The 25881-nt window shown below is 44.0% G+C and overlaps 1 protein-coding gene across 15 annotated transcripts in view; it reads left to right on the top strand.

The window, feature by feature from the left end:
- TENM2 (teneurin transmembrane protein 2) overlaps positions 1–25881 on the top strand; it is a 1394962-nt gene that overhangs the window by 1142075 nt on the left and 227006 nt on the right. For 12 of the 15 annotated variants that reach the window (XM_027545724.1, XM_027545725.1, XM_027545733.1 and 9 more), the window contains 2 exons: positions 4929–5051; positions 22323–22528. In XM_027545724.1, the coding sequence (XP_027401525.1) occupies positions 4929–5051; positions 22323–22528 (329 nt within the window). The remainder of the gene's footprint in view (positions 1–4928; positions 5052–22322; positions 22529–25881) is intronic. The other 3 variants (XM_027545731.1, XM_027545730.1, XM_027545732.1) reach the window with 1 other exon arrangement.

Genomic DNA, 25881 nt, shown 5'->3' with positions numbered 1-25881 from the left:
CACTCCAGGTAGGTCTGTTTATTATTCCTGCTGAAATCTGGGGTCTGTGTGTGGTCTGTCGGTCCTGCCTTGGTGCATTTTTAGTACTTGATGAAAGTTTTCTCCAATTAGCCAGAGACACTTTCAGAGTCTGTTTGCCTATTGTGTTTTTAGTGGCTGGTTTCCCAGCTGCCCCTTCATTACATGAACTTCTACTTGGAGGCTTTTCCTCTTTTGTCCCTCCTGCCCTGTGGAGCCCCCTGGTTCCATCCCAGGGTCTCTCTGGAGTGGAGCCTGTCAAATCATGATAAATTGTGCATTTTGGCTGTCGGTAGGGGGTGAATAACATTAGGGAAAGGGTCTCCCAAACTCATTTCACTCTTGACCCTCAGATGGCCTGAACAGGACCTTTTGGGATGAGCTGCTGGAGCATTTGTGGCTAGCAGAGGAGGGGACCACCCCCACTGCATCCAGATGTCTTTGGGAAGAAAACAATGAGGCCAGTGTTCACCTAAAATCTTTAGATGAAAAAGCAATGGGCTTCTTCCCTGAGTCTTCTTGGCTTTCTAAGTCTGATTCTGAGAGTAGATCAGAATTGGAGATATCATCACTTAATGTTTAAAGAGCTACTTGTTGTTCATAGAGAAAAAAATGCGGTGGCCCTAAATATGTGCTAACTCTTCCCAGCTGGTTTTTAGAAAGGATCCTGACCCTGTAAGTAAATAACTCTAGGTCTGCACAGACACCTAAGGTATAAATGTACAATTTCTCACATCCCTTATACTTAAATGTATCAGTCAAGATCGGCTCAAGCATGCTGCTGTAACAAAGTGCCCTAAATTCTCCATTGCTTGCAACAGTAACAGTTCCCTTCGGCACTCATTCTGTATTCTATCACTGATCAGTCATGGCTCCAGGCCTTGCTGTCTTCACTCCAGACCCAAGCTGATCATGTGGCAGAGGGAAAAGGTGTACAGCATGTGTGGTAAAAATCAACAAGGTGAGGAGCTGTAAACCAGCCCCAGGGAAAGGATGCTAACTATATATTGAGCCAGCCAAAATGTTCGTTTGAGTTTTTCCATAAAATGTTATGAACTTTTTGGCCAGCCCAATAAAATGGCACTTCATAGACTATAGGGAGATTAATCATGAGTTATGAGACCAGGTTGGCTGAGATCCTGTTGCGAACCAGAATTTGTAACCAAATCACTGTGAAGTATGAAGCAGCCAACCACCTCATGTTGTAATCCTCCTGGGATTCCAAAAGCCCCCTGTGATCATACTTAATAGTCAACAGCTTCCTTGTCTGTGAAATGGGCATGATGATAGCACCCGCCTCGAATGTAAGCAGTGAGCCTTGACATAATATCTGTAGAATGTCTGCCACGGGGCTGCCTATAGCAGGGATCCAAGGACCGGCAGCAGGTATTAATATCCTAATCATCAAAATGCTTCTCTTCGCAGACCTGTCCGTATTACTGCCAGCACTGTTTCATTCCATCCTTTACACATCCATATTATGTATTTTTTATTTATCGGAGTACCGTATCCTACAATCCAGCTCTTCACATCTGCCCCCATGTGTCATTACCAATTGTAATGAACGCTTATGGAGTGTCTTCTATATTCAAGACATTCTGCTAAGTCTTCAGGGGGTGGCAGATGCTGAACCTCCCTCTGGCCCTAAGCAGCCATTATCCTACCTGTAAAGGGAAACCTTTACAAAAGGTAAAGAGAGAGAGACTGACTGAGAGACTGATTTCTCAGCCCCCATCATCAAGCCAATCAGTAGCAGAATAAGAAACAGAATTCTCATTAGTCAGGAAACTCATTTACTTCACAGCTCCCCTGAGTCTTTATCCTAAGGACACTTTGGTCCTTCCCCATAGTCCAGAAAGAGAGTCTCATTTTCCTACTCAAGGAAGAGAGAAGGAATAGCTGACCAAGGGAAAAAAAAAGTGCAAGCAAAAGTCTGTTTCAAACTTTCCCACCCCGCCCCCACAAAGAAAAAACCAAGAGGTGGTTCTACATCTGATATAGTTCTCATTTCTTTAGTTAAAGTTCAATTCAACAACAGAACATACGCCCAAACTTGAGTTTCATTTTGCAGCTTGAGTTACATGGCTTCTACTGGGAGGACAGAGCCTGTGCACCATCGATTTGGCTCTTGTCCTTTTCCAATCTTCTTCTCACTTTATTTTTCCTTTCACTTCTGGGAGTTCTCTGAGAAGTTACGTGTATACTCTAACCCGAACCCTTCTCATCCCACCTGGGGTTTTCTTGCTTTCAGAATTCGTTTTTTGTTTTAATAAAGAGATGCTATAGAACCCAAGATAAAAAGCGGGGTGGGGGGGGGGCAGGCATCTTTGCAAACAGAGGCCACTGTTCCCTGGATGTTTTCTCTTTATCCAGTAAGATTGGGGTATTGCTTGCTTGCTGATCTTCCAAAGCTGATCACTGAAACATGTTCTGCACCTTGAAATGGCAAGTTTGAATACCAGGAGAGGGGAACAGGGACTTCCCTGTGGCTCACTGGTGAAGAATCTGCCTACCAATGCCAGGGACCCAGGTTCGATCACTGGGTTGGGAGGATCCCCTGGAGAAGGAAATGGCAACCCACTCCAGTATTCTTGCCTGGAAAATCCCATGGACAGAGAAGAGCCTGAAGGGCTACAGTCCATGGGGTCTCAAAGAGTCAGACATGACCGAGCGACTAAACAGCAACAACCTCAAGAGGGGAGCAGTTTTGACAAGAGTTTCCATATTGAGAAGGCACCTGGGGAGGTTGTTTATCCTCTTTGACTGATGAACCCTCCGCTTCCTTCTCTAAATGTGAAAAGGCAAAATCGTGTAAGGCCTGGGCCCCAGCTAGACCTGCAATATGTGTTTGCGTCTCGCTTAAAACACAGAGGCCCTCCTTGCATCTCCCATGTAGCAGCAAGCCGGCTTGAGGCGAGGCCCAATAACCAATTGTAACTTTTTAAAAAATCATTTAAAAATAGCTAATTCCTTGGCTCCCTTCACCTGGTAATTACAAATCAGATGCTATCGTTATCTTGAAGCTGCCACAATTAGTTCTCATGTCCTGACCTCTGTACGCTGAAAATATGTCATTATTTGAGGCAGTCGGATCTGGTCTCTTCAAGTAAGTGACCTACATAGAATAGATAAACTGCAGGAGAAAATTAGGTGTTACCCAGATGGAAAGTGTACAGTGAATGTCACTTATTAGCATGAATCATCTCGAAGAGTTGCAACAGTGGGCTGTGCACTTCAGAGGAATGTAGAGAAAGAAAACTTGGTTATGAGGTAGGGGCGTGTGTAAGAAAAAAGCAGACATGCCCCCAAGGACACCTTGCCACCTTCATCCACAGCCATCAATCTGAGCTGTAAAGTTTGAAGATAGGTTTTCTAACCTTAAAACAATGCAGCCTGACTTTAGGTGGTGGTAAGCAAGCAGAATTAATTGCTGTGTGAACAATTTCCTAAGCATTGTTAATTGCGTTTCCTGTGGTTAATTGTTTCTCCCATCCCTGCATCATACTAGGAACCTTTCGCTGTCAACAGCCCTTTCTCTCCCACAGTGCTGGAAACATAGCAACGGCATCAACCTGTGTCCGGTGAAAATGCCAGACAGACACAGGGTGGTTATTGTCTGGGTGAGAACTATGCAGGGAAGGGAGCTCCTTATGTTTTTGCAAAGGAAGCATTTCTTAGACCCGGACTTTGAAAGGATGCAGGTGTGTGAACTTGCCTTTCGTGCTCAGTAAAAACAGCTTACTGAGAACCAGCAGATGTAGGTGGGCATTGAGTTTGCTCAATGACCTGGGATGTGGGGAGTTGGCACCGACAGAACGACAAGGACAACAAGAAAGAAGTGTGTATCTGGAGGCTTGAGGCATGCCTAGGAGTGAAGCAAGAGTTTTGCAGGCGTTCTTGTTTGCTTAGCAAAGAAGAGGCAGTGTTCCGAACTCTGTCTCATTCTGTATTCTGGGGAGGTGTCGGGATGAGGCAAGTGGGAAGGATTTTAGAGGGAAAGACAGGGAATTGTCATTGTACTTTTTCTAGAGAAGGACCCCATTCCACTGCTACCCCCTGGCTTTTTCCACCATAGGCAGAAAGGTACTCACTGATGAGGAGGAGGGCTGGGAGGGAAAACTATCTTTAAAGTTTGAAATAGTCTGGGAGGTGGGCTCTTCCCGTGGGCCAGTACTACTGCCAACCAGGAGACGTGGGTTCAATGGCTGGGTCAGGAAGATCCCCTGGAAAAGGAAATGGCAATCCGCTCCAGTACTCTTGCCTGGAGCATCCCATGGACAGAGGAGCCTGCTGGGCTGTAGTCCGTGGGGTAGAAAAAGAGCTGGATATGACTTAGTGACTAAACAACAGCAACAAGGAGTACTGCAGCTACTGGGGGCTACATGGGTATTTCAACACAGGTGTAGTCTCACCTGAACCAGACCAAAAGTCTGGTCCCACTTGGGGAGCCTCAATTTGAAACAGGCTTAGATTTTGAGCAGTTTGGAGGAAAACCATCCTTGTCAATGCCCCTGGACCAGCAGTCTATAAACAACTCTGTCCAGAGAGCAGGAAAGGCCCAGAGGGATAGAGAATACCCTTCACAGTGAGTCCAAAGGGGCATGTTCCCCTTTGCAGGGGCACTTCTGGAAGGTCTGGGCTGTGTTTCCTCCCTTCTCCTCTGCCCAACCATAAGGGATGCTATCCCACCATCAGCAAGGCTGTTTCCTTTCCACTGGAGGAGGAAACCCAGCCCACCCAGACCTACTTGCTTTCTGCATTTAGCTAATCCCTGTGGCCTGGGGCAAGCCATTTTTGAACTGCAGCTTCCTTCAAAGGCAGCCGCTTGGAAAAAGCACCTGGCCCTCCCCCTTGACATTTGCATTGCTGAATTATCTATTCATATTTTCATTACTTTGTCTCTCCTGCAGCAATGCATCTGCTCGGACTCAATTGGCAACTCCAGCCGGCAGATGGACACACCTTTAACAATGGGATAAGGACCGGCTTACCAGGAAGCGATGATGTGGCAACAATGCCATCTGGAGGCAAAGGTGAGGTTACAGTTGCAGCTTGCCCTCTTGAGGTCACAGGAAAAGTCAGAGCTCCCCCGCCACCTGGTTCAGGTTTTCTGATCCAAATCTTGGAAGGTATGCAAAAAAGGAGAAAAGGGGAGGAAAAAGAACTGCCCTTTTCAGGTGCCCCTGTTCCAAGCTGTCTGCTGTCCCTGTCTGGGAGCTGGGCCTGGCTGGAGCCACTGGGAGCTGGCAAGGTGCCGGCTTGGAGCTATGTGCATACCTAAGCTATCTGCAGCGACTGGCACGCTCTGCAGCTACTTGAAAGCATCTCAAGGCCGGGGCAGGAGCAGCAACAACAGCAGCAGCTGGGGCAGCAGCAGCAGAAGCAGCAGGAGGAAGTCTTGCCTGATGGGGAAAGCTGAGAGCAGCAGGCGGCACACTAGATGGGAGCCTCTCCCGAGGGGAGAGATACAGCTTCCCCTGGGAGGAAGCGCTGCCTGGCAAGGCATGAAAGGGAAAGACCCCGAGCGGTTCCACTTCGGGAGAGAAGAGAAAAGAGTTTTGACAACTCGGGAACAAAGCTTCTCTTGGCAGAACATCGAAGGGGGACAATAGGAATGTTTATGAAAGCAATCAGGCAACTGTATTTTTGCAGGAAAAAAAATAGGTGCTAAAAAGGTGCTAAGAAGGAGGAGAGAAAACAGAACGGTGGGGGAGTGGGACTGTGGGGCAATTAAAGAACAACAATGGCTCAGCGGTAAAGAATCTACCTGCAGTGGAGGAGCCGTAAGAGGTAGGAAGTGTGGGTTCGATCCCTGGGTCTGGAAGATTCCCTGGAAGGTGGTATGGCAGCCCACTCCAGTACTCTTGCCTGGAGAATCCCATGGACAGAGGAGCCTGGCAGACTACGCCCATAGGGTTCCAAAAGATCGGCCATGACTACAGTGACTTAGCATGCATGCAGGGCAGCCAATGGCACTATGGGGTGGGTTGGCATGTGGGTGAGGGGAGAAGGATGCTTGATTCAGGACAGAAATCAAGAAAGGAAGAGGTTGCCTGGAAGGGTTATCCAAACACAGAATTTTTCGCTCTGCCTCTTAGCTCACAAGGCAGTTCACTCCACATTTTAAAAAAACCCTGGAGAGAGATTTCAGTGATGGGAGGGAAACATTTATTGGGCACCTATTGTGTGCTAGGTTTAATGCAGAATGACTTCAATAACTCTAAAGGGATAAAATTTATCTTGAAGAAACAGACCCAGGATGTTTTAGAAATTTACCCCAGGACTTCCCTGGCAGTCCAGTGGTTGGAAGCCCACGCTTCCACTGCAGGGGGCACGCGTCTGATCCCTGGTTGGGGAAATTGAGATCCCGCATGCTGCGTGGTACAGCAAAAAAAGAGAGAGAGAGAGAAAAGAAAACAAGAAATTTACCCCAAATCAAACAAGTAGGCAGGTACAAATTTGAACTCAGGTCTCTGTCATGCGCATCTTTAGGGGAGTTGTTGGGGTTTCCCAAGGTGAGGCATTTTCCACAAAGAAGATTCCAGATTCTATGTGTATACCTCACATAGAGGTATACATTAGTCATCTCTGAGATGCTAATGTTGCTTAAATTACTCTCTCTTGAGCTGTCCTGTTGCTTCAAGTGTGACTTTTTCATCTTTTGAGCCAGGCTTGAAGAATCACTCTCCTCATCTATCCTAATCAAAACACTGAATTACCTCTAAGTAAGCATGAAAAAGTTTTTATCTGAGGATGAAATTATGTGCTTTCCATTATCAGGTGACTAAAACCAGACCTGAAAAGGAACAGTATATTTTGTCTTCACTGACCCAAAAGCCAGGAGCCAAATTTCTTGGCCCCAGATTTGCAGTCTGCTCTCCTCTAGGACTTGACCACCCATAAATGTAACTTGAGTTCCCTTTAGTGCAGTGGTTCTCAGCTGCAGTGTCTTTGCCCCCTGGGGACATATCTGACAAAGTCCGGAGACTTTTTCGATTGTCACTTTTAAAAGAGATGCAACTGGCATCTAGTAGGTAGAAGCCGAGATACAATTAAGCAGCCTGCAGCGCAGAGGAACGCCTCCCACGATGAGGAATCTTTCCGTCCAAAATGTCCGTGACGCTGCTTTTTGAGAAACACTGCTTTGGGGAGACTCTGTTATGTCTGATCCACAAGTGTCCTTTATTCTCCAAATCAGCACCCCTTCCTTTGAAAAGAGTGCAGAATATACATTGAAAAGTGAATATGCATGTATTTTGCACAGGGATATATTTTATGTGTGCATACATACTGAGGTTATCCACACTTTTAAAATAGCAGTCTTCACAAAAGGAAATCCCCAATAGGCATTAACTCCCATAAATGAAGGTCCGCCGCTTCTCCCAGTGTGGTTAAGCTTTGTTTCCAACCCCCACCCGACTTGAGCCTCCCACAGCAGCAGGACAGAAGGTTCCCTGAAGAGAACAACTCCTAACTAAGAGTATGATGTCTCTCAATGAACAAAGGAACAGTTTTCACAGTGTCTTGGAAAAGACCAGAATTTTCCCCCTCAGATGCAACCTGCTTTTGAAAACAGTGTGTGAGTCACATAACGTCACACACAAAAGAATGTTTTCCAAGTGAGTTCTGAGACAGCAAAGGGGTTGCCAAATCATTGTCCAGTGGTTTTTTAAATAATTACTTATTTTTGGCTACGCTGGGCCCAGGTTGCTGCCTGTGGGCTTTCTCTAGCTGCGGCGAGCAGGGGCGCCTCTTCATCGAGGTGCACAGGCTTCCCATTGCTGCGGCTTCTCTCGTTGCAGAGCACAGGCTCCAGGCACCCAGGCATCACAGTTGGGGCACATGGGCTCTGTACTGTGGCTCGTGAGCCTTAGTCGCTCCACCGCACATGGAATCTTCCCAGACCGGGAATGGAACCCCTGTTCCCTGCATTGGCACACAGATTCTTATCTACTGGTACCAGGGAAGTCCCTGAAGTCTCTTTTGTCAAGAGAACTCTTATGATAAAGTCTGAGCATTTCAAATCGCTTAAAGCTGAAATAAAACTCGGAACACCTTCTTCTGAACACCAAAACAGTACCTTCCCTGTGACCAAAGAGATCACATCTCTTCCTAAGTTGAAAAGTTTGGTTTTAAAATCGACTCAGAAGGTTTACATTTTCACACACCCGCCTAACACTTTCGAAAGGCAGTGACCCTGGGTTTGAATTTCTTTACTCAGTGGCCCACCTCCTCCGCACTCGCCAATTCTATACATTTAGATAACCTGAATCAATTCCAATCGACTACTTCTCCAGTGTTTCAAAGAGACAATCAAGATATATTGGCAATAAGTTAATTAAATACCACCCCCTCTGTTTTTTTGTGCTATACGATAATCCTTCACTCCGATAATGTTTTCATCAAAATCCACCACACATTGCCAGGAAGGTTAATCTTATTAAGCAATTACTGGGTAAGTATCCAGCAGACACAAATTAAAATGTAAGCAAAACGCAGGCATGTGAGTCCCATCTAAGATGGCACGTTGATAGAGATTTCATTACCTGGTCTTTAGGAGTGTTTACACTGCTCAGATTTGGCAAGGAATCTAATAGAGAGGGCAGCCTACACAGTCGGGTATGTTAGTGGAAGCAAAGCCCTTGATTAATTAGTTGGGAGAGTATATGTTCTGTGGGCTTTGTCTCCCCTTTTCCATTTGTTGTTGTTCATGGTTCTTTTTTTTTTTCTCTCTCTTTTTCCATTCTCTCTTTCAATTAAACCTTAATGTGGTTGATTTGGGTGTTGGATTTCACATCAAGGAAAGGGAGCCCACAGACTGCCAGAATCACTCACCATCTCGAGTGTATTTCTATGTTAAAAGGAATGAACTCATACATCTTCATTACAAGAGCACGGAGCACTTTTTCTATAGATCTGGGATGAGATAAGCCTGGAGAACAAAGATTCAATACAGTGTTCTGACCTGGTCAGATAGCATAAGGGAATCCAGTTTGATTGGCCAGGCCCAGAGGCAAAGTGTACAAGAAGTTTTAAAGGGCACATCATATGTAGCCAATTTGTGCACTGATCTTAAGAAAGAATAAACTCCCAAATAGAATTTCATGGACCATTCTCAAAACCTCTCACTCATTTTACATTCAGGGCATCCTCTAGATCTGGGGTCAGCAAACTGTATCTCATGGACCCCATCTGGCCAGCCGTCTATTTATTCAACTAAAGTTTTATTGGAATCCAGCCATGTTATTCATTGTGCCTGGCTGCTTTTGCTCTGGAGCAGGGGAGTTAAGTAGGTGCCGCTAAGCTTAGATGGCCCCAAAAACCTAAAATATTTACTATCTGGCCCCTTACAGAAAATGTTGGTGACTGCTCTTGATTGTGTACAAACCCATTTCTACTTTCCTTGGACTTGTCTGTAACTAAAAACTATAAAAGACTAGGGAGAAAGACCAAACACCAATATATCAATTTTTCCTTCTTGACTGAGAGTTGGGTTTAATATAATCTTGGTGACTTTGCATTGACAAATGCTCTGTAATATAGGGCTCTGGGGTTGGTCTCATGGGATACAAACACCAGCTCCATCACTTAGCAGCTGTGTGAATGTAAACAGGTCATTTGCCCTCCCTCGGCCTCTTGGGTCATCATCTGTAGAATGGTACCCCCTCATAAGCTTGCTGTCCAGCATAAATGAGATGTCACTTATACAACACGGTATAGGATGTCAGACACTAATAAGAGATCCATGAATATTTGTTGTTGTTCCTGACATCATCATCATGTCTCGCAGTCAGTCCGTTTAACAAGCCTCCACGGACTGCCAACTTCTTATGAGGTGCTGTACTTCCCAAAGGCAAAGGCTGCCTTCAGAATGTCAAGGTAGACAATCCTGCCACTTTATCTTTCTTCTTTATCTTCTAAGAATTGGGGCAAACTGTAATGAGGACTTCTTCTTAACTAGATGCTTGATGAGGTCAGTAGGAAGCAGGACTTCCCGTTCCGAAGGGCCAATGTGCAAAAACAAGCTGGCCAGCTCCTCATCACGTTATTTGTCTCACTGCAGCTTGAGTTCCATCACTGCCAGCCTGTCTGTTTTAAGCCCCACCATTCTCGGTTTATAACTCAGCTGTAAACATTTATTTGTGCCTGGAGCACATTTCTTTCCTACCCTTTGAAAAAAAAAAATCAGAATTTCCAGATGGTATGCAAGTTGGAAAAAAATGGCAAAGACTGTTATTCTGTTTAGAAACATGTTTTTCTACACTTGCCCTTTCAGCAAAAACTTCATAATGATTTTTACTAGTTGGCTTAATGTATGGTACTAGGAGCCAGATTAGCAGGGAGGTTGCTAATTCTTCCTCTGGCTCTCGTCAGCCTCTCAATGAACACAGCCCAGGGTTCCAAAATGATCACTTCCCTACATGGAGCTTTTTCAAAGTCGGTGAAGTTCCCAGAAGGGCAAGGGGTCATTATGTTTGAGCCAGTCATTACTGTACTGCACATCTGCTGGCAGATACAACACCCATAGCCTACATAGCAATGCAGCAACTCCCTTCATTTTGGAGGCCAGGCCATTCTACCATTGTTACAGAAGGGTACCTCTTAGTGCATCTAACTGCTGGATGTCAGCTTCTGACTGCCACCTGCACCGTGTTCTGAGTTGCATACTCCCTGTTGTACATAGCACCATCATGCATGCATGTGTGCTAAGTCACTTCAGTCATGTCTGACTCTCTGTGACCCTATGGACTCTAACCTGCCTGGCTCCTCTGTTCAGCCCGCCAGGCTCCTCTGTCCATAGGATTCTCCAGGCAAGAATACTGAAGTGGGTTGCCATACCCTTCTCCAGGAGATTTTTCCCAACCCAGGGATGGAACCATCATCTTTTGTGTCTCCTGCATTGGCAGGTGGGTTCTTCACCACCAGCACCACCGGGGAAGCCCATCATGCCTTGACATAGGCATTAATAATGAGATCCAGTTTCCCTCCCTGCTGCATTTGCCCTGAAATTTCACTGGCATGTTTCTCTTTCAGAGAGACCTGCACACCCAAAGCTTGATCTCTGCTTGATACATGTGTTTTTGTATCTCTTATACTTAGCCCAGGGTCCCAAATGCAGTCAGCATAGTGGTTACATATGTGGGTTGCAGAATCGGTCAGACATGGTTTCTGATCCAAGCTCCAGCCAGCACTTAAGACCTGTGTGACCCTAAGCAAGTCACGTTACTTCTGTGGTCCTCTGGTCTTTAAAAAAAAAAAAAAAAAAAAACCATAAAGGAACTGGGAGATTCCATGGTGAGTTGTAACCAATCCGTCAATTTAGCCGCTATAAGTAATACTAATGAACTGAACTACAAATTAATACAGAAGCATATTCACCTGAACAATTAGATGGATAAATATCTGTTAACACCCTGAGTGGCAGAGAGTTGGCCATTTTTGTCTAAGATTGAGGTTTCAAAAGATGTAAAAGCCACATGTAGTTCCTCATGCTGAAGGATTTTATAAAAATCACTGTTGCTATGTGATGTTCTGAAAACTATCATGGGAGTAGTGGACGCTCGGGATGGAAGTCTATTCCCAAGGATTAGCCAGCCAAGAGCAGCGGGCAGGCTTCCAGGCTGCTGCTGACTTAGACAAGCTGGTGAATCTAATGTCCTTAGGTGGATCTTTTCACCTATCTCTTGGTTAAACAGAACCCCCAGATGGTTGTCCTGCTTCCCAAATAAATGGAAACGAGGTGTAATGACTGAAGCAATATTCTGAATTCCACTTTATTTGCGATAGATAAAAATATGTGAGGCAGAATAATCTGCAAGGCAGATTTATGCGAAGGTGCCTCCAGAGTTCAGTTCAAGTTTGGGAAGTATTAATATGAGGCTTCATTTTCCTGGTATGACTATGAGTCCATTCCCTTTATCACTTGTTTGGGGAATAGTCTCGCTGTATCCATAAATGAATTATGGCAACATTTTCTGAAATTATTAGCTTCTAATGGGGCTACGGATGGCTGTCATTTTGCTCAACATCAGTCTTATTTAACTGGCTGGAATTTTAGGTACATGTGTCTGAAATAGGCAGTCACTTCACATTTCTATGAGCAATCTTCCGTGGAAGTTATAGAAGTAGACTATCCTGTGAAATTGATCATTAGAGTGTTGCCTCTAAAATCCCAGAAATCTCATCTTTAAGCTGGAGGTGAACCAGCCAGAACCAATGTGTCTTAAGCATCTGCTTCATAGGGCAAAATGATCGTCATCTCCACTTTTCACTGGGCAGCTCATAGATAGGAAGAAAAGCTGGCCATGGAAGCTGCAGCTCTGGCAGTCGCAGGCTGGACTCCATGGTGTTTGCCAGGACCCCACCCTCGGTCATTACCAAGAGCCCAAGGATGGTGGTGGACTCTCACAGAATGATTACAGAATGGTGTTAAATTCCCCTGTGCTTGATGCTCTCCATGGGACCCTGATTTCAGGCTGCCTAGATAATGGGAATGACAGACACCCCAACTTTAATGTTGACCAGAGATTACCTAGTGCTGCAGTTGATGCCTGATAGATAGTTGTTGCATGAATACATGAGTGAATGACCCACCTGACATTGCTTGGTACCTTCAAGAATCATTGTTAAATAAATATACAACCGCTTTTCAGTTGTCCACCTAAGCAGCTAGAGTCTCCACCAACACCTGTAGTTTGGGATGAATAGACTTTGCTTTCTCCGACCATACCACTTTAATTTATGCCATAAGTTTCCCCCAGGTCTGCAGACATATTGACAACTCATTGTATATTGATTTCAGCTGCTCTGAAAAGTGCCTGTCTCATTATGGCCCAGTCCCAGCCCTAGGCCCTCTGTCGATGTGGTGCATATATACAATGGGATATTATTCAGCCATAAAAAGGAGTGAAATTGGGTCATTTTCAGAGGTGTGAATGGGTCTAAAGTCTGTCATACAAAGTGAAGCCAGTCAGAAAGAGAAAAACCAATATCATATATTAATGCATAAATGTGGAATCTAGAAAAATGGTACAGATGAACCTATTTGCAGAGCAGAAATGGACATGCAGATACTAAGAATAGGCTTGTGGACACAGCAGGGGAAAGAGAGGGTGGGATGAACTGAGAGAGGAGCATTGACATATATATACAGCCGTGCATAAAATAGCTGGTGGGAAGCTGCTGAATAGCACGGGGAGCTGGGCTCTGTGCTCTGTGATGACCGAGAGGGGTGGAATGGAGCAGGTTGGCGGTGGGCCAGAGGAAGGGGATATATGTATAAATATAACTGATTCACTTCATTGTACAACATTGTAAAGCAACTAGTGTTGTTGTTCAGTCGCTAAGTCATGTATGACTCTTTGTGACCCCATGGACTATAGCATGCCAGGCTTTCCTGTCTGCCATCTCCCAGAGTTTGTTCAAACTCAGGTCCATTGAGTCAGTGATAGCATCCAGCCATCTCATCCTCTGTAGCCCCATAATCCTCTTGCCCTCAATTCTTCCCAGCATCAGGGTCTTTTCCAGTGAGTCAGCTTTTTCATCAGGTGGCCAAAATATTGGAGCTTCAGCATCATTCCTTCCAATGAATACTCAGGGTTGATCTCCTTTAAGATTGACTGGTTGGATCTCCTTGCAGTCCACAGGACTCTCAAGAATCTTCTCTAGCACCACAATTCAAAAACATCAATTCTTCGGTGCTCAGCCTTCCTTATGGTTCCAACCCTCACATCTGTATACAACTACTGGAAACTATACACCAGTTTAAAAAAAAATAGTGCCTACACTATGCAGCTGATATCATAAATTAGACCACTACACATTTATCCTCCAGATCTGTGATAAATATTTACAGATGTTCAAAGGTAGTGCAACAGATAGAAAGATATAGAAGCACCTAAAAGCCAGGTCCTACCTATGTTACTCTGATAAATCCTTAGAAGCAACCCCATTATACAACCCCACATGAGTAGACAGACTTGGAGAAGGGGCAGGATCAGCCCAAAGGCATGCAGCTAGTAGCTGTCAAAGCTGGGATTCAAACCCAGGGCTGACCAGCTCCACACGTAACATTGCCCCCTGATATCTTAGAGCTTCTCAGTACGTGGACACCCATCTTGGAGGTAAAGAAAGTGTTCCTTGCTCAGTAGTGTGCGACTTTGCAATCCCATGGACTGTAGCCTGCCAGGCTCCTCTGTCCATGGGATTCTCTAGGCAAGAACATTGGAGTGGGTTGCCATTTAATTCTCCAGGGGATTTTTCTGACCCAGGGATCAAACCCAAGTGTCCAGCATTGCAGGCAGCGTGTTTACCATCTGAGCCACCGTTTCTCTGGTGGTAAAGCTGGAAATGTAATTATGTTGTTTCCTTGTTGAGTGTCTCTCAGTGGCATCCTCTTAGGGATTAGCCATACTTCTGATCCTGGAACAGCTGGCACGGCTCCAGGAGCCCAGGTTCAGATCCTTGTCTGTGGGACTAGGAGCCTGGTTCGGGCTGCTGGCCCCTTTGACCTCAGAGGCTAGCACAGACTTTCCAGACAGCCGCCCAGGGATTTGACCCTCAGGGATGGAGTCACTAGAATGGTTCCTCACATCGGCAATAGTAGTTTACAAAAACCATCTTTCCTTTTTATCTCTTCAGTGGCAATATTGGTGTATTTTTCCTCCTTTTTATTATTTTTAAAATTACCCAAGTTATGCGCATTCATTTTAAAGACTCTTTTAAGTATGTAGAGTCTTTTTTTTTCCGTTAGTTGTAAAGACTATTGGTGTAACAATTGGCAAATTTGAATAAGATCTATAAATATATGTGTTTAGTTGTATCATTGTTATTTTTCTATTTTTGATAACTGCACTGTGGTTCTGAAAAAGAATGCCCTTGTTTTTAAGAGAAACACATGGAGATATTTAGAGGAGTAACCTGTTTACAACTTAATTCTGAATGTTTCAGTTAAAAAAAAACATTTATATATAGAGAAAGCACGAGTGTATGTAATATTTTTGGAGTCTGGGTGAAGGAGATGCAGGGATCTTTGTACCAACTTTTGAAATTTTTCTATAAATCTGAAATTATTTCGAAATGAAAAATTTGTACTTCCCCCAATGGCTCAGTGGTAAAAGAATATGCCTGCAATGCAGAAGACACTCAGAAGACCTGGGTGTGATCCGTGGGTTGGAAAGAGCCCCTGGAGAAGGAAATGGCACCCCACTCCAGTATTCTTGCCTGGAAAATCCCATGGGCAGAGGGGACTGGCGGGCTGCACTCCATGGGGTCACAAAGAGTCGGACATGAGTGAGCAACTAAACAACAACAAAAAATATATATACACACACACACACACACACACACACACACACATATATATATAGGAGAAGGAAATGGCAACCCACTCCAGTATTCTTGCCTGGAGAATCCCAGGGACGGAGGAGCCTGTTGGGTGCTGTCTATGGGGTCGCACAGAGTCGGACATGACTGACGTGACTTAGCAGCAATATATATATATATATGGAAATATATATATATATGGAAATATATATATATATATATTAAAACTAAGATTGTGGCATCTGGTCCCATCACTTCATGGCAAATAGATGAGGAAACAATGGAAACAGTGACAGACTTTATTTTGGGGGGCTCCAAAGTCACTGCAGATGGTGACTACAGCCATGAAATTAAAAAACGCTTCCTCCTTGAAAGAAAAGTTATGACCAACCTAGAAAGTGAAAGCGAAAGTTGCTCCGTCGTGTCTGACTCTTTGCAACCCCATGAACTCATCATGGAATTCTCCAGGCCAGAATACTAGAGTGGGTAGCCTTTCCCTTCTCCAGGGAATCTTCCCAACCCAGGTCTCCTGTGTTCCAGGCGGATTCTTTACCAGCTGAGCCGTAAGAAAAGCCCAAGAATACTGGAGTGGGTAGCCTATCCCTTTTGCAGGGGATCTTCCCAACCCAGGAATCGAACTGGGTCTCCCACATTGCAGGCAGATTCTTTACCAACTGAGCTATCCAACCTAGACAGCATATTAAAAAGCAGAGACACTACTTTGCCAACAAAGGTCCATCTAGTCAAAGCTATGATTTTTCCAGTAGTCATGTATGGATGTCAGAGTTGGACTATAAAGAAAGCTGAGCATCGAAGAATTGATGCTTTGGAACTGTGGTGTTGAAGACTCTTGAGAGTCCCTTGGACTGCAGGGAGATCCAACCAGTCCATCCTAAAGGAGATCAGTCTTAAATATTCATTGGAAGGACTGATGCTGAAGCTCAAACTCATATACTTTGGTCACCTGATGCGAAGAACTGATTCATTGGAAAAGACCCTGATGCTGGGAAAGATTGAAGACAGGAGGAGAAGGGGACAACAGAGGATGAGATGGTTGGATGGCATCACCAACTCAGTCGACATGAGTTTGAGTAAGCTCTGGGAGTTGGTGATGGACAGGGAAGCCTGGCATGCTACAGTCCATGGGGTCACAAAGAGTTGGACACGACTGAGCAACTGAACTGATCTGATGGGGAAAAAGTGAAAACCCCTGTTTGCAAAAGCATACTTCAGTTTTGCATCTGGGAAGCTTACTTTGAAAGCAATCACTAGTTTGTTAAAAGGGATGTAACCTTCACTTTCTGATAACCCTTCCCCTGCAGACACCACACATGCGCCTTTGTAGCACAAAACAGGAGACAGCCCTCCTAGCTCACTCTGTAGACCACAGCAGGCTAGGGTGGAATGCATCTTAAGATATTTGGGGGTCATACCACTCTTATGTAAACAAGAACAATGAGACCTGAGAGCTAACCCGCCTAAAACTAGCCACCTTCTTAATAGCAAGGAGGGGAGGTCAACAAAATAATTCCTTTACACCCCTGTTCCTTCCACAAATGGTTCAGAGTCATAAAGCATCAGGATAAGGACTCTCAACTTTGGGTTGTTAATCTAAGAACTTACCCACTAGACTCCAGCTGCCCTGGCTCATTGTTTTGTTTATAAGATTTTATATAAAAGATAAATTAAAAGCTGACTCATGATTTTTCAAAAGAATTCATAAAGAAATTTTGTTTAGATACTTTTGTTTTGTTTAAATAAATCTCCCTGTGGAGATTTGAAAAGAGAGTTTTATTAAAAAAAAAAAAATCAGTTTCCATGCAACCTTTCAAAGTAAATCTTCCTGAAAGCTCTCATTTCACTCAGTATTCATAAGGATTAAGTTAAAATACCCAATCAGATGGGCAGATAAAACTTGATTCAGTTCAACAGGCATTTATAGATTACCCGTGACTTGCCAAGTGCAAGCCGCCGAGAACCCAGAGATGAATTTGCGGCTCTGCCTGACCTCAGAGAGCACAGTGTCTAATAAGGGAGACTTAGGAAGGCCAACCTAGACAGCGCATTAAAAAGCAGAGTTATCACTTTGCCGACAAAGGTCCATCTAGTCAAAGCTGTGGTTTTTCCAGTAGTCATGTATAGACGTGAGAGTTGGACCATAGGAAAGGTTTAGCACTGAAGAATCGGTGTTTTTAAATTGTGGTGCTAAGAGGACTCTTGAGAGACCCTTGGACAACAAAGAGATCAAACCAGCCCACCCTAGAGGAAATCAACCCTGAATATTCATTGGAAGGACTGATGCTGAAGCTGAGGCTACAGTGCTTTGGTCACATCATGTGAAGAGCCAACTCACTAGAAAAGATGCTGATGCTGGGAAAAATTGAAGGCAGAAGGAGAAGGGGGTGATGGAGGATGAGATGGTTGGGTAGCATCACCAACTCAATGGACATGAGTTTGGGCAAGGTAGTGCTCAAGATAGCTCCAGGAGATAGTGAAGGACAGGGAAGCCTGGCAAGCTGCAGTCCCTGGGGTCACAAAGAGTTGGACACAGCTTAGAGACTGAATGACAACTAGGAAGGCGAACAAAATCAACATAGTCCCTAATAACAGTGCTGCAGTAGAGCTAAGTGTAAATGCTACGGAGACAGAGAAAGAACCTGTTTATCTGGTGGGAGGCGGGGGGTAAAGGACAAAAGAGCTTCAGTGTGAAGGTAAAGCTGACAGGATCTTTATTTCAGTGTTAACTCAAGAAAGCAGGTTTTTCAATAATCTAATCAGAAAGATAACCACACTGGCTCCTGGAATGTCCCACCAAAAGTCAGTAATGGAAACAGAGCCTGACTCCCAATTTTAAACTTGTTCCCATCATTCTCTTAAGAGAGAGTTAGACTCTCCCTTCTCTCTTGATGGATAGATGAATAGGTAGGTAGATAGATATGTGCATAATATATAAATATATACGTGCATGTCACATATATACACGTTGTTTCCTTTTGGAACTTCTGTACTCTGAAAAGAAAGACAGATGCTTTCCCTTATAGTTCCATTATAGTTTTTCATTCTTTTATTTAATTAATGTAACTAGCATTTGGAATGATGCTAAAGCTGAAACTCCAGTACTTTGGCCACCCCATGCGAAGAGTTGACTCATTGGAAAAGACTCTGAGGCTGGGAGGGATTGGGGGCAAGAGGAGAAGGGGACGACAGAGGATGAGATGGCTGGATGGCATCACTGACTCGATGGACGTGAGTCTGAGTGAACTCTGGGAGTTGGTGATGGACAGGGAGGCCTGGCGTGCTGCGATTCATGGGGTTGCAAAGAGTCGGACACGACTGAGCGACTGATCTGATCTGAGCATTTATTTTATTATTAGTCTGCTCAGCACCTACTTTGTGTACTTTGATTTGTTACTCTCACCCTATGAGATAGTTACTATTATCATTCCCATCTTAACAAAAAGACAGTGAAGGCCCAGAGAGGTTAAGCAGATTGGTGGAGGTCACACAGCAAGCAAGAACCAGAGCCAGGATTTGAACCCAGTTCTGTCTGACTGCAAAACCTTTAGCACCAGGTACACTGCCTCCTTTAGTGGATAGGGCATGGGGAGCGAGCATCTAGAACCCGGGGGGCAGTGTGACTACTGAGAAAGCAGCCTGTCACCCTGGCGGGAGCAGCTGTTGCTGACATCAGTGTCCTGAAGTCAGGGTCTCATGAAAGAAGGGGGACCTCACTGCTTTCAGCCCTGAACCAAACCCCTGAGGCTCCTTGCAGGAATTTCTCCCTCACAGCCACTCTTTGGAAACCAGCTCCCTTTGCCATCTCTGGCATCCTTACTTGGTTTGATATTATCAAAATCTGTTTAAGTTTCAGCATCAGATTAGCAGGCTCGTGGGTGCCTATTTCCAGCTTCCTTTTCATATCCTGTCATTAACCCAGCAACCCCTGAAAGCCCAACAGACATGAGGGAAAGTTCATTTTATTAAGTGTAAAGATGAATAACTTCTTTAAAATGCTTTCATTTTTAATGCGTTTCTTTAACTTGTTGCAAACTATGAATGATTGCTGGGCTTACATGTGGTCTTTATAAGAGGTTTGTAAACTGTTCTTCCCCAAAGGTTTTTTTTTTTTTTTTTTTTCCTGTATTACTTCCTTACTGCATCCTTTTTATTGTATCCCTTCTTCCAAAAGGTCTTAACTGGGGAGAACGGAAGCCCATCAAAAGCAGCATTTTTAAGTACAAATGTATTTCTAATTTATATTCATCAGAGCTTCTGATCAAGTGGTGATAAAAAGTGATTCCCCCTGGGTATGTCATTACGTCAGCAAAATAAACACCCCTCTGTTGAGTCTTGGTGGTGGTGGTAGTTTGGTTGCTAAATCATGTCCAACTCCTGCGACCCCGTGGACAGAGGACCTGACAGGCTACATACAGTCCATGGGGTTTTCCAGCAAGAATACTGGAGTGAGTTGCCATTTCCTTCTCCACTATTGAGTCTTAGATAGTTTTTATTTAGTGCTTGTTTCTTGCCAAAAAGTCCTCTAAGAGCATAGATTAAGTCATTAAATTCTTTTAACAACCCTATGAAATAAATAATAATAATGTCCCAATTGTGCAGGTGAGGGAACTGAGGCCCAGAGAAGGATGCCCCTAGCAAGTGGCAAAGCTGGGATTTGGGCCAAGGCGGTCTCAGTCCAGAGTCTCTGCTCTTACATGTGATACAGGGACCCTCCAACTCCACAGTCTCTGAGGCCACATGAAAATGTTTGGGGAATGCATCATCGAGTCCCCATCTAAAGAGCTGACCACAGGACTCACTAGTTTCTTTTCTTCCTAACAGTGTTTTGTGATGGAAGCTTCCCAACTTCCTGTGGAAGCCCATTCCCTATTCTAAAGGTCAAGAGTGTCCTCTTAAGGGCCAAACCAAGGTGTCTCCTACTTGATTTGAAGCCCCTGTTTACTTTGTATTTGTCCCGCTATTGAACTATTACAAAGGGGAAAAAAAATAACTTTACACCCTCAAGTCACTCTGCGGTTTCTCTTTTATAATTTAGATATAGAAAACCTTCAGGATCCAAGAATGTCACCTCTCCATTTTCCAGATGGCGAAGCTGTCATTTATGAGTCATTTACGAGTCTTGTCTTGACTGCAGTGGCCAGATAGTAACAGAGCGGGGTGGCTAAGTCACTAACCCTTCAGGCCAGTCTTCTGCAACTGCATGATCCCTCCTGACCATCCAAACCTTTGGCAATGGATTGCGGCCAAGTACAGATGAATATATTCAGAGGAGTCCATGCATTACAGAATGCAGGAGGGAGCCTGCTTCCCCTGCTTTGCCTTTCAGGCTAAAGTTTTCAGATCCACAAGGCCACCAAAGTGATCAATCAAAAAATGAAAAGACCCTCAAAACCCAAAATGTCTTCAATTCTTTCTGTATTTGATTTCAGCTGGTTTAGAAGATCTTAAGAAGATAGTGTGCTTTTATATTTCAAGTTTAGAATCCATTTGAAGGAATCACAAATGGCCTATCTGAAACCAGCTTCCAACAAGGTTTTATTCCCATTTTAGAGAGGAGATTAATGAGGCTCTGGGAAATTAATTAACTTGCTCTTCTTAGGCAACTACTAGTAACTCCCAGCTTTTTCTTAATTCTATATTTGTAAAGCAAACCACCCTCTGAAGTGCGGGTGACCCTGGCTGGTTCATTGTTATTAAGAAATCCTCTTTTAAAGTGGGATTTTCTGGAACTCCTATTACTAAAGTTCTGAAGGATGCTGAGTATGTGCAACCAATGGTTTCTATGTAGGTGATTTCAGATAATGCAACAGAGATGTACCAGTGTCAACATGTGAGGGGTGTGGTTTCCACATGATTCTTAAGTCCCTCCCTCGAGCAGGGAAGAAGTGAAGAAGTGAACTCACTCAGTCGTGTCTGACTCTTTGTGACACCATGGACTGTAGCCTACCAGCCTCCTCCATCCATGGAATTTTCCAGGCAAGCATACTGAAGTGGGTTGCCATTTCCTTCTCCAGGGGATCTTCCTGACCCAGGGATCGAACCCAGGTCTCCCACACTGCAGGCAGACACTTTACCTTCTGAGCCACCAGGGAAGCCGCTAACAGCAGTATTGGGTCAGCCTGAGGGCAAGCCAGCATTTTCTGTTCAGTTATTTTATTTACTTTGGACTGATTTTTATTCACCGATGTCTCTTTTTTTTTTCTTTTTTAATTTATGAGAATGTCAGAGTATATTGGACTTGTTTGTGGCTGGAAAGAATAATTAAAGGCTGCACGAATTACATTTCATGCCAAATTAACATCACTCTCCGCTCTCCTGCTGATGATTTAACATCCCAGTCACATTTGGGGTGCTGGAAGCTTTACATGTACTTGTCAGACTGTAACTCTTAGGATAGTTGATCAGTAACGAGCAGTCACAGAAGTTCAGGAAGCATTGTGCCAATGTTTCGGATGCCCTGGGGTACGTGTTTCTGTGTTTCTTATTTAAAACCGAGATGGTTTGTTTTGGTTTTCGTCTGCCCTGTTCTTTGTTGTCGTGCGCAGGCTTTCTGTGGTCATCTTGAGCAGGGGCTACTCTCTGTTGTGGTGCTCGGGCTTTACATCGTGGTGGCTTCTCTCGCTGCAGAAAACAGGTTCAGGGGCTGCAGGCTTCAGTGGTTGCAGCACGTGGGCTCAGTAGTTGTGGCTCACAGGCTCAGGGCTCCACAGTGAGCGGGATCCTCCTGGACCAGGGATCAAATCCGTATCCCTTGCATTGGCAGGCAGATTCTTAACCACCAGGTGACCAGGGAAGTCCCCAAAATCTAAATGTTTTAAGCTGTGACCTGAAGAGAAACTTGCCATGAATTTCATCTTTATATATATATATATATTTAAATCCTAGCATGTAATCATTTGGAAATGTAGAGCCAAATAATGGGTACGCATGTCACCGACTTGATGTCAATTCCTATTTTCCAGTGCCCTGGTCCTTGAAGAACAGCAGCATAGACAGTGGTGAAGCAGAAGTTGGTCGGCGCGTGACCCAAGAAGTCCCACCAGGTGTGTTTTGGAGATCGCAGATTCACATCAGTCAACCACAGTTCTTAAAGTTCAACATCTCCCTTGGGAAGGATGCTCTCTTTGGTGTTTACATAAGAAGAGGACTTCCACCGTCTCATGCCCAGGTAGGACCATGCTTGATACAGCCATGAGTTTAAAAAATACCACTGAGCACCCACTGAGGCAGCTATAACGAAAGGACGGACAATAACAAGTATTGGTGGAGATGTGGAAAAATTGGAACCCTCATACATGATTTGTGGGAATGTAAAATATAGAGCCACTGTGGAAGGAATTCAATAGTCCTTCAAAAAGTTAAAGAATTACAGTATGACCTAGTAATTCCATTACTAGATATATTCCTACAGAGAACTAAAACTTTCTCATTTAAAAATATACATAAATGTTCATAGCAGCATTTATTCATAATAGCTCATAAGTGGAAACAATCCAAATGTCTATCAATCGGTGAATGGAGAAACAAAATGTAATCTCTCCATACCATGGGGTATGATTAAAACATAAAAGGGGATGAAATTTTTTTAAATAAGAATGAAATATTCTTACATGGATGAATCTTGAAAATATTTTGTTAAGTGAAAGAAGCCAGATACAAAAGGTTACACAGCATATTTGTTGTTCAGTTGTTCAGTCGTGTCTGACTCTTTGCTACCCCATGGACTATAGGACTTCAGGCTTCCCTGTCTGCTATCTCCCAGAGTCTGCCCAAACTCATGTCCATTGAGTCAGTGATACCATCCAACCATCTCATCTTCTGTCATCCCCTTTTCCTCCTGCCCTCAATCGTAGCCAGCATCAGGGTCTTTTCCAATGATCTGGCTCTTTGCATCACGTGGGCAAAGTATTGGAGCTTCAGCATCAGTCCTTCCGATGAGTATTCAGAGTTGATTTCCTTTAGAATCGACTGGCTTGATCTCCTTGCAGTCAAAGGGACTCTCAAGAGTATTCTTTAGCGCTGCAGTTCGAAGGCATCAATTTTTCGGTGCTCAGCCTTCTTTATGGTCCAACTCTCACATCCGTACATGAATACTGGAAAAACCATAGCTTTAACTCGATGGACTTTTGTAGGCAAAGTGATGTCTGTGTTTTTTAATATATTGTCTAGGTTTGTCATAGCTTTTCTTCCAAGGAGCAACCGTCTTTTAATTTCATGGCTGCAGTCACCATCTGCAGTGATTTTGGAGCCCAAGAAAATAAAGTCTGTCGTTGTTTTCATTGTTTCCCCATCTATTTGCCATGAGGTGATGGGACCGGATGCCATGATCTTCGTTTTTTGAATGTTGAGTTTTAGGCTAGCGTTTTCACTCTCCTCTTTCACCTTCATCAAGAGGCTCTTTTAGTTCCTCTTCACTTTCTGCCACTAGGGTGGTGTCATCTCCATATCTGAGGTTATTGATATTTCTCCCCGCAATCTTGATTCCAGCTTGTGCTTCATCCAGCCCAGTACATATGAGGTACTCTGCATATAAATTAAATAAGCAGGGTGGCAATATACAGCCTTGACGTACTCCTTTCACAGTTTTGAACCAGCCCGTTGTTCCATGTCCGGTTCTACCTGTTACTTCTTGACCTGCATACAAGTTTCTCAGGAGGCAAGTAAGGTGGTCTGTTCTTGCCACCTCTTTAAGAATTTTCTACACTTTGTCGTGATCCACACAGTCATTGACTATGAGTCAATGAAGCAGAAGTAGATGTTTTTCTGGAATTCTCCTACTTTTTCTGTGATCCAACAGATGTTGGCAGTTTGATCTCTGGTTCTTCTGCCTTTTCTAAATCCAGCTTGTACATCTGGAAGTTCTTGGTTTACATACTATTGAAGCCTAGTTTGAAGGATTTTGAGCCCTATCTTGCTAGCATGTGAAATGAGCACAGTTGTGCAGTATTTAAATATTCTCTGGCACTGTCCTTTAAGATTGAAATGGAAACTAACCTTTTCTAGTCCTCAGGCCACTGCTGAGTTTTCCAAACTTGCTCAGTAGAGTACAGCACTTTCACAGCTTCATCTTTTAGGATTTGAAATAGCTCAGCTGAAATTCCATCACCTCCACTAGCTTTGTTCATAGTGATGCTTCCTAAAGCCCACTAGACTTCACACTCCAGGTGAGTGACCACACCATTGTGGTTATCTGAATCATTAAGAGCTTTTTTGTACAGTTCTGTATATTCTTGCTACCTCTTAATATATTCTGCTGTTAGGTCGATACCATTTCTGTCCTTTATTGTGCCCATCTTTGCATGAAATTTTCCCTTGGTTTCTCTAATTTTCTTAAAGAGATCTCTAGTCTTTCTCATTCTATTATTTTCCTTATTTCTTTGCACTGTTCACTTAACAAGTCTTTCTTATCACTTCTTGCTCTTCTTGGAACTCTGCATTTAAATGGGTATATCTTTCCTTTTCTCTTTCACTTCTCTTCTTTTCTCAGCTATTTGTTAAGCCTCCCCAGACTATAATTTTGCATACTTGCATTTCTCTTTCTTGGGGATGGTTTTGATCACCACCATATGACTCTATTTATGTTGTCTGGAAAATCTATAGAAACAAAAGGAGAAGGAAATGGCAACCCACTCCAGTACTCTTGCCTGGAAAACCCCATGGACGGAGGAGCCTGGTTGGCTACAGTCCATGGGGGTCACGACAGAAAGGAGATTAGTGATTGCCAAGGGTGAGGGAGGAGGGAATTGGGACTGACTGCTAATAGCACTGGGGACCCACTCTAGTAGTCTTGCCTGGAAAATCCCATGGACGGAGGAGCCCGGTAGGCTGCAGTCCATGGGGTCGCTAAGAGTCAGACATGACTGAGCGACTTCACTTTCACTTTTCACTTTCATGCATTGGAGAAGGAAATGGCAACCCACTCCAGTGTTCTTGCCTGGAGAATCCCAGGGACGGGAGCCTCGTGGGGCTGCTGTCTATGGGGTCACACAAAGTCAGACACAACTGAAGCGACTTAGCAGACTTAGCAGCTAATAGCTATGGGCTGTCTTTTCTGGGTTATGTAAGTGCTCTGAAATTAGATAGCAGTGATAGTTGTACAACACAGTGAATATACTAAAAATTGCCAAACTGTAAATGGTGAAATTTATGTTATGGAAACTATTTCTCAAAAAAAAGAAAAAAAAATTGGTTACTTCCCTACCTGATGTAATTAGCTTATCCCGACTAGACCTTTACTAATCGTTGGGTACTTTTTGTTCAGGGATTTGGGTTATTTGTTAAAGCATCCCTAGGAGACAGCCCACTGTGTTTGACAGGAGTGATGTAACTTTAACCAAAATTCAGCAAACACTTTTCTATGGCTTCCCTGTTCTTGTTGTACTGAGTTCCTTGGGAAGTGGCTTGACACTGCAAAAGTGAGATTATTCCCTGCATTAGAAATGAAGAGATTGGATTATATTATGGATTTCATTATTTTTCTTCTCATCCCTCCTGGTAGAGATTTTCTTAAGTATCCCACTT

Source organism: Bos indicus x Bos taurus, chromosome 7, assembly GCF_003369695.1.
Source record: "Bos indicus x Bos taurus breed Angus x Brahman F1 hybrid chromosome 7, Bos_hybrid_MaternalHap_v2.0, whole genome shotgun sequence".
Taxonomy (NCBI): Eukaryota; Metazoa; Chordata; class Mammalia; order Artiodactyla; family Bovidae; genus Bos; species Bos indicus x Bos taurus.
Note: the sequence above shows the minus strand (reverse complement) of the source record. Positions and strands in the feature narration are given on the sequence as shown.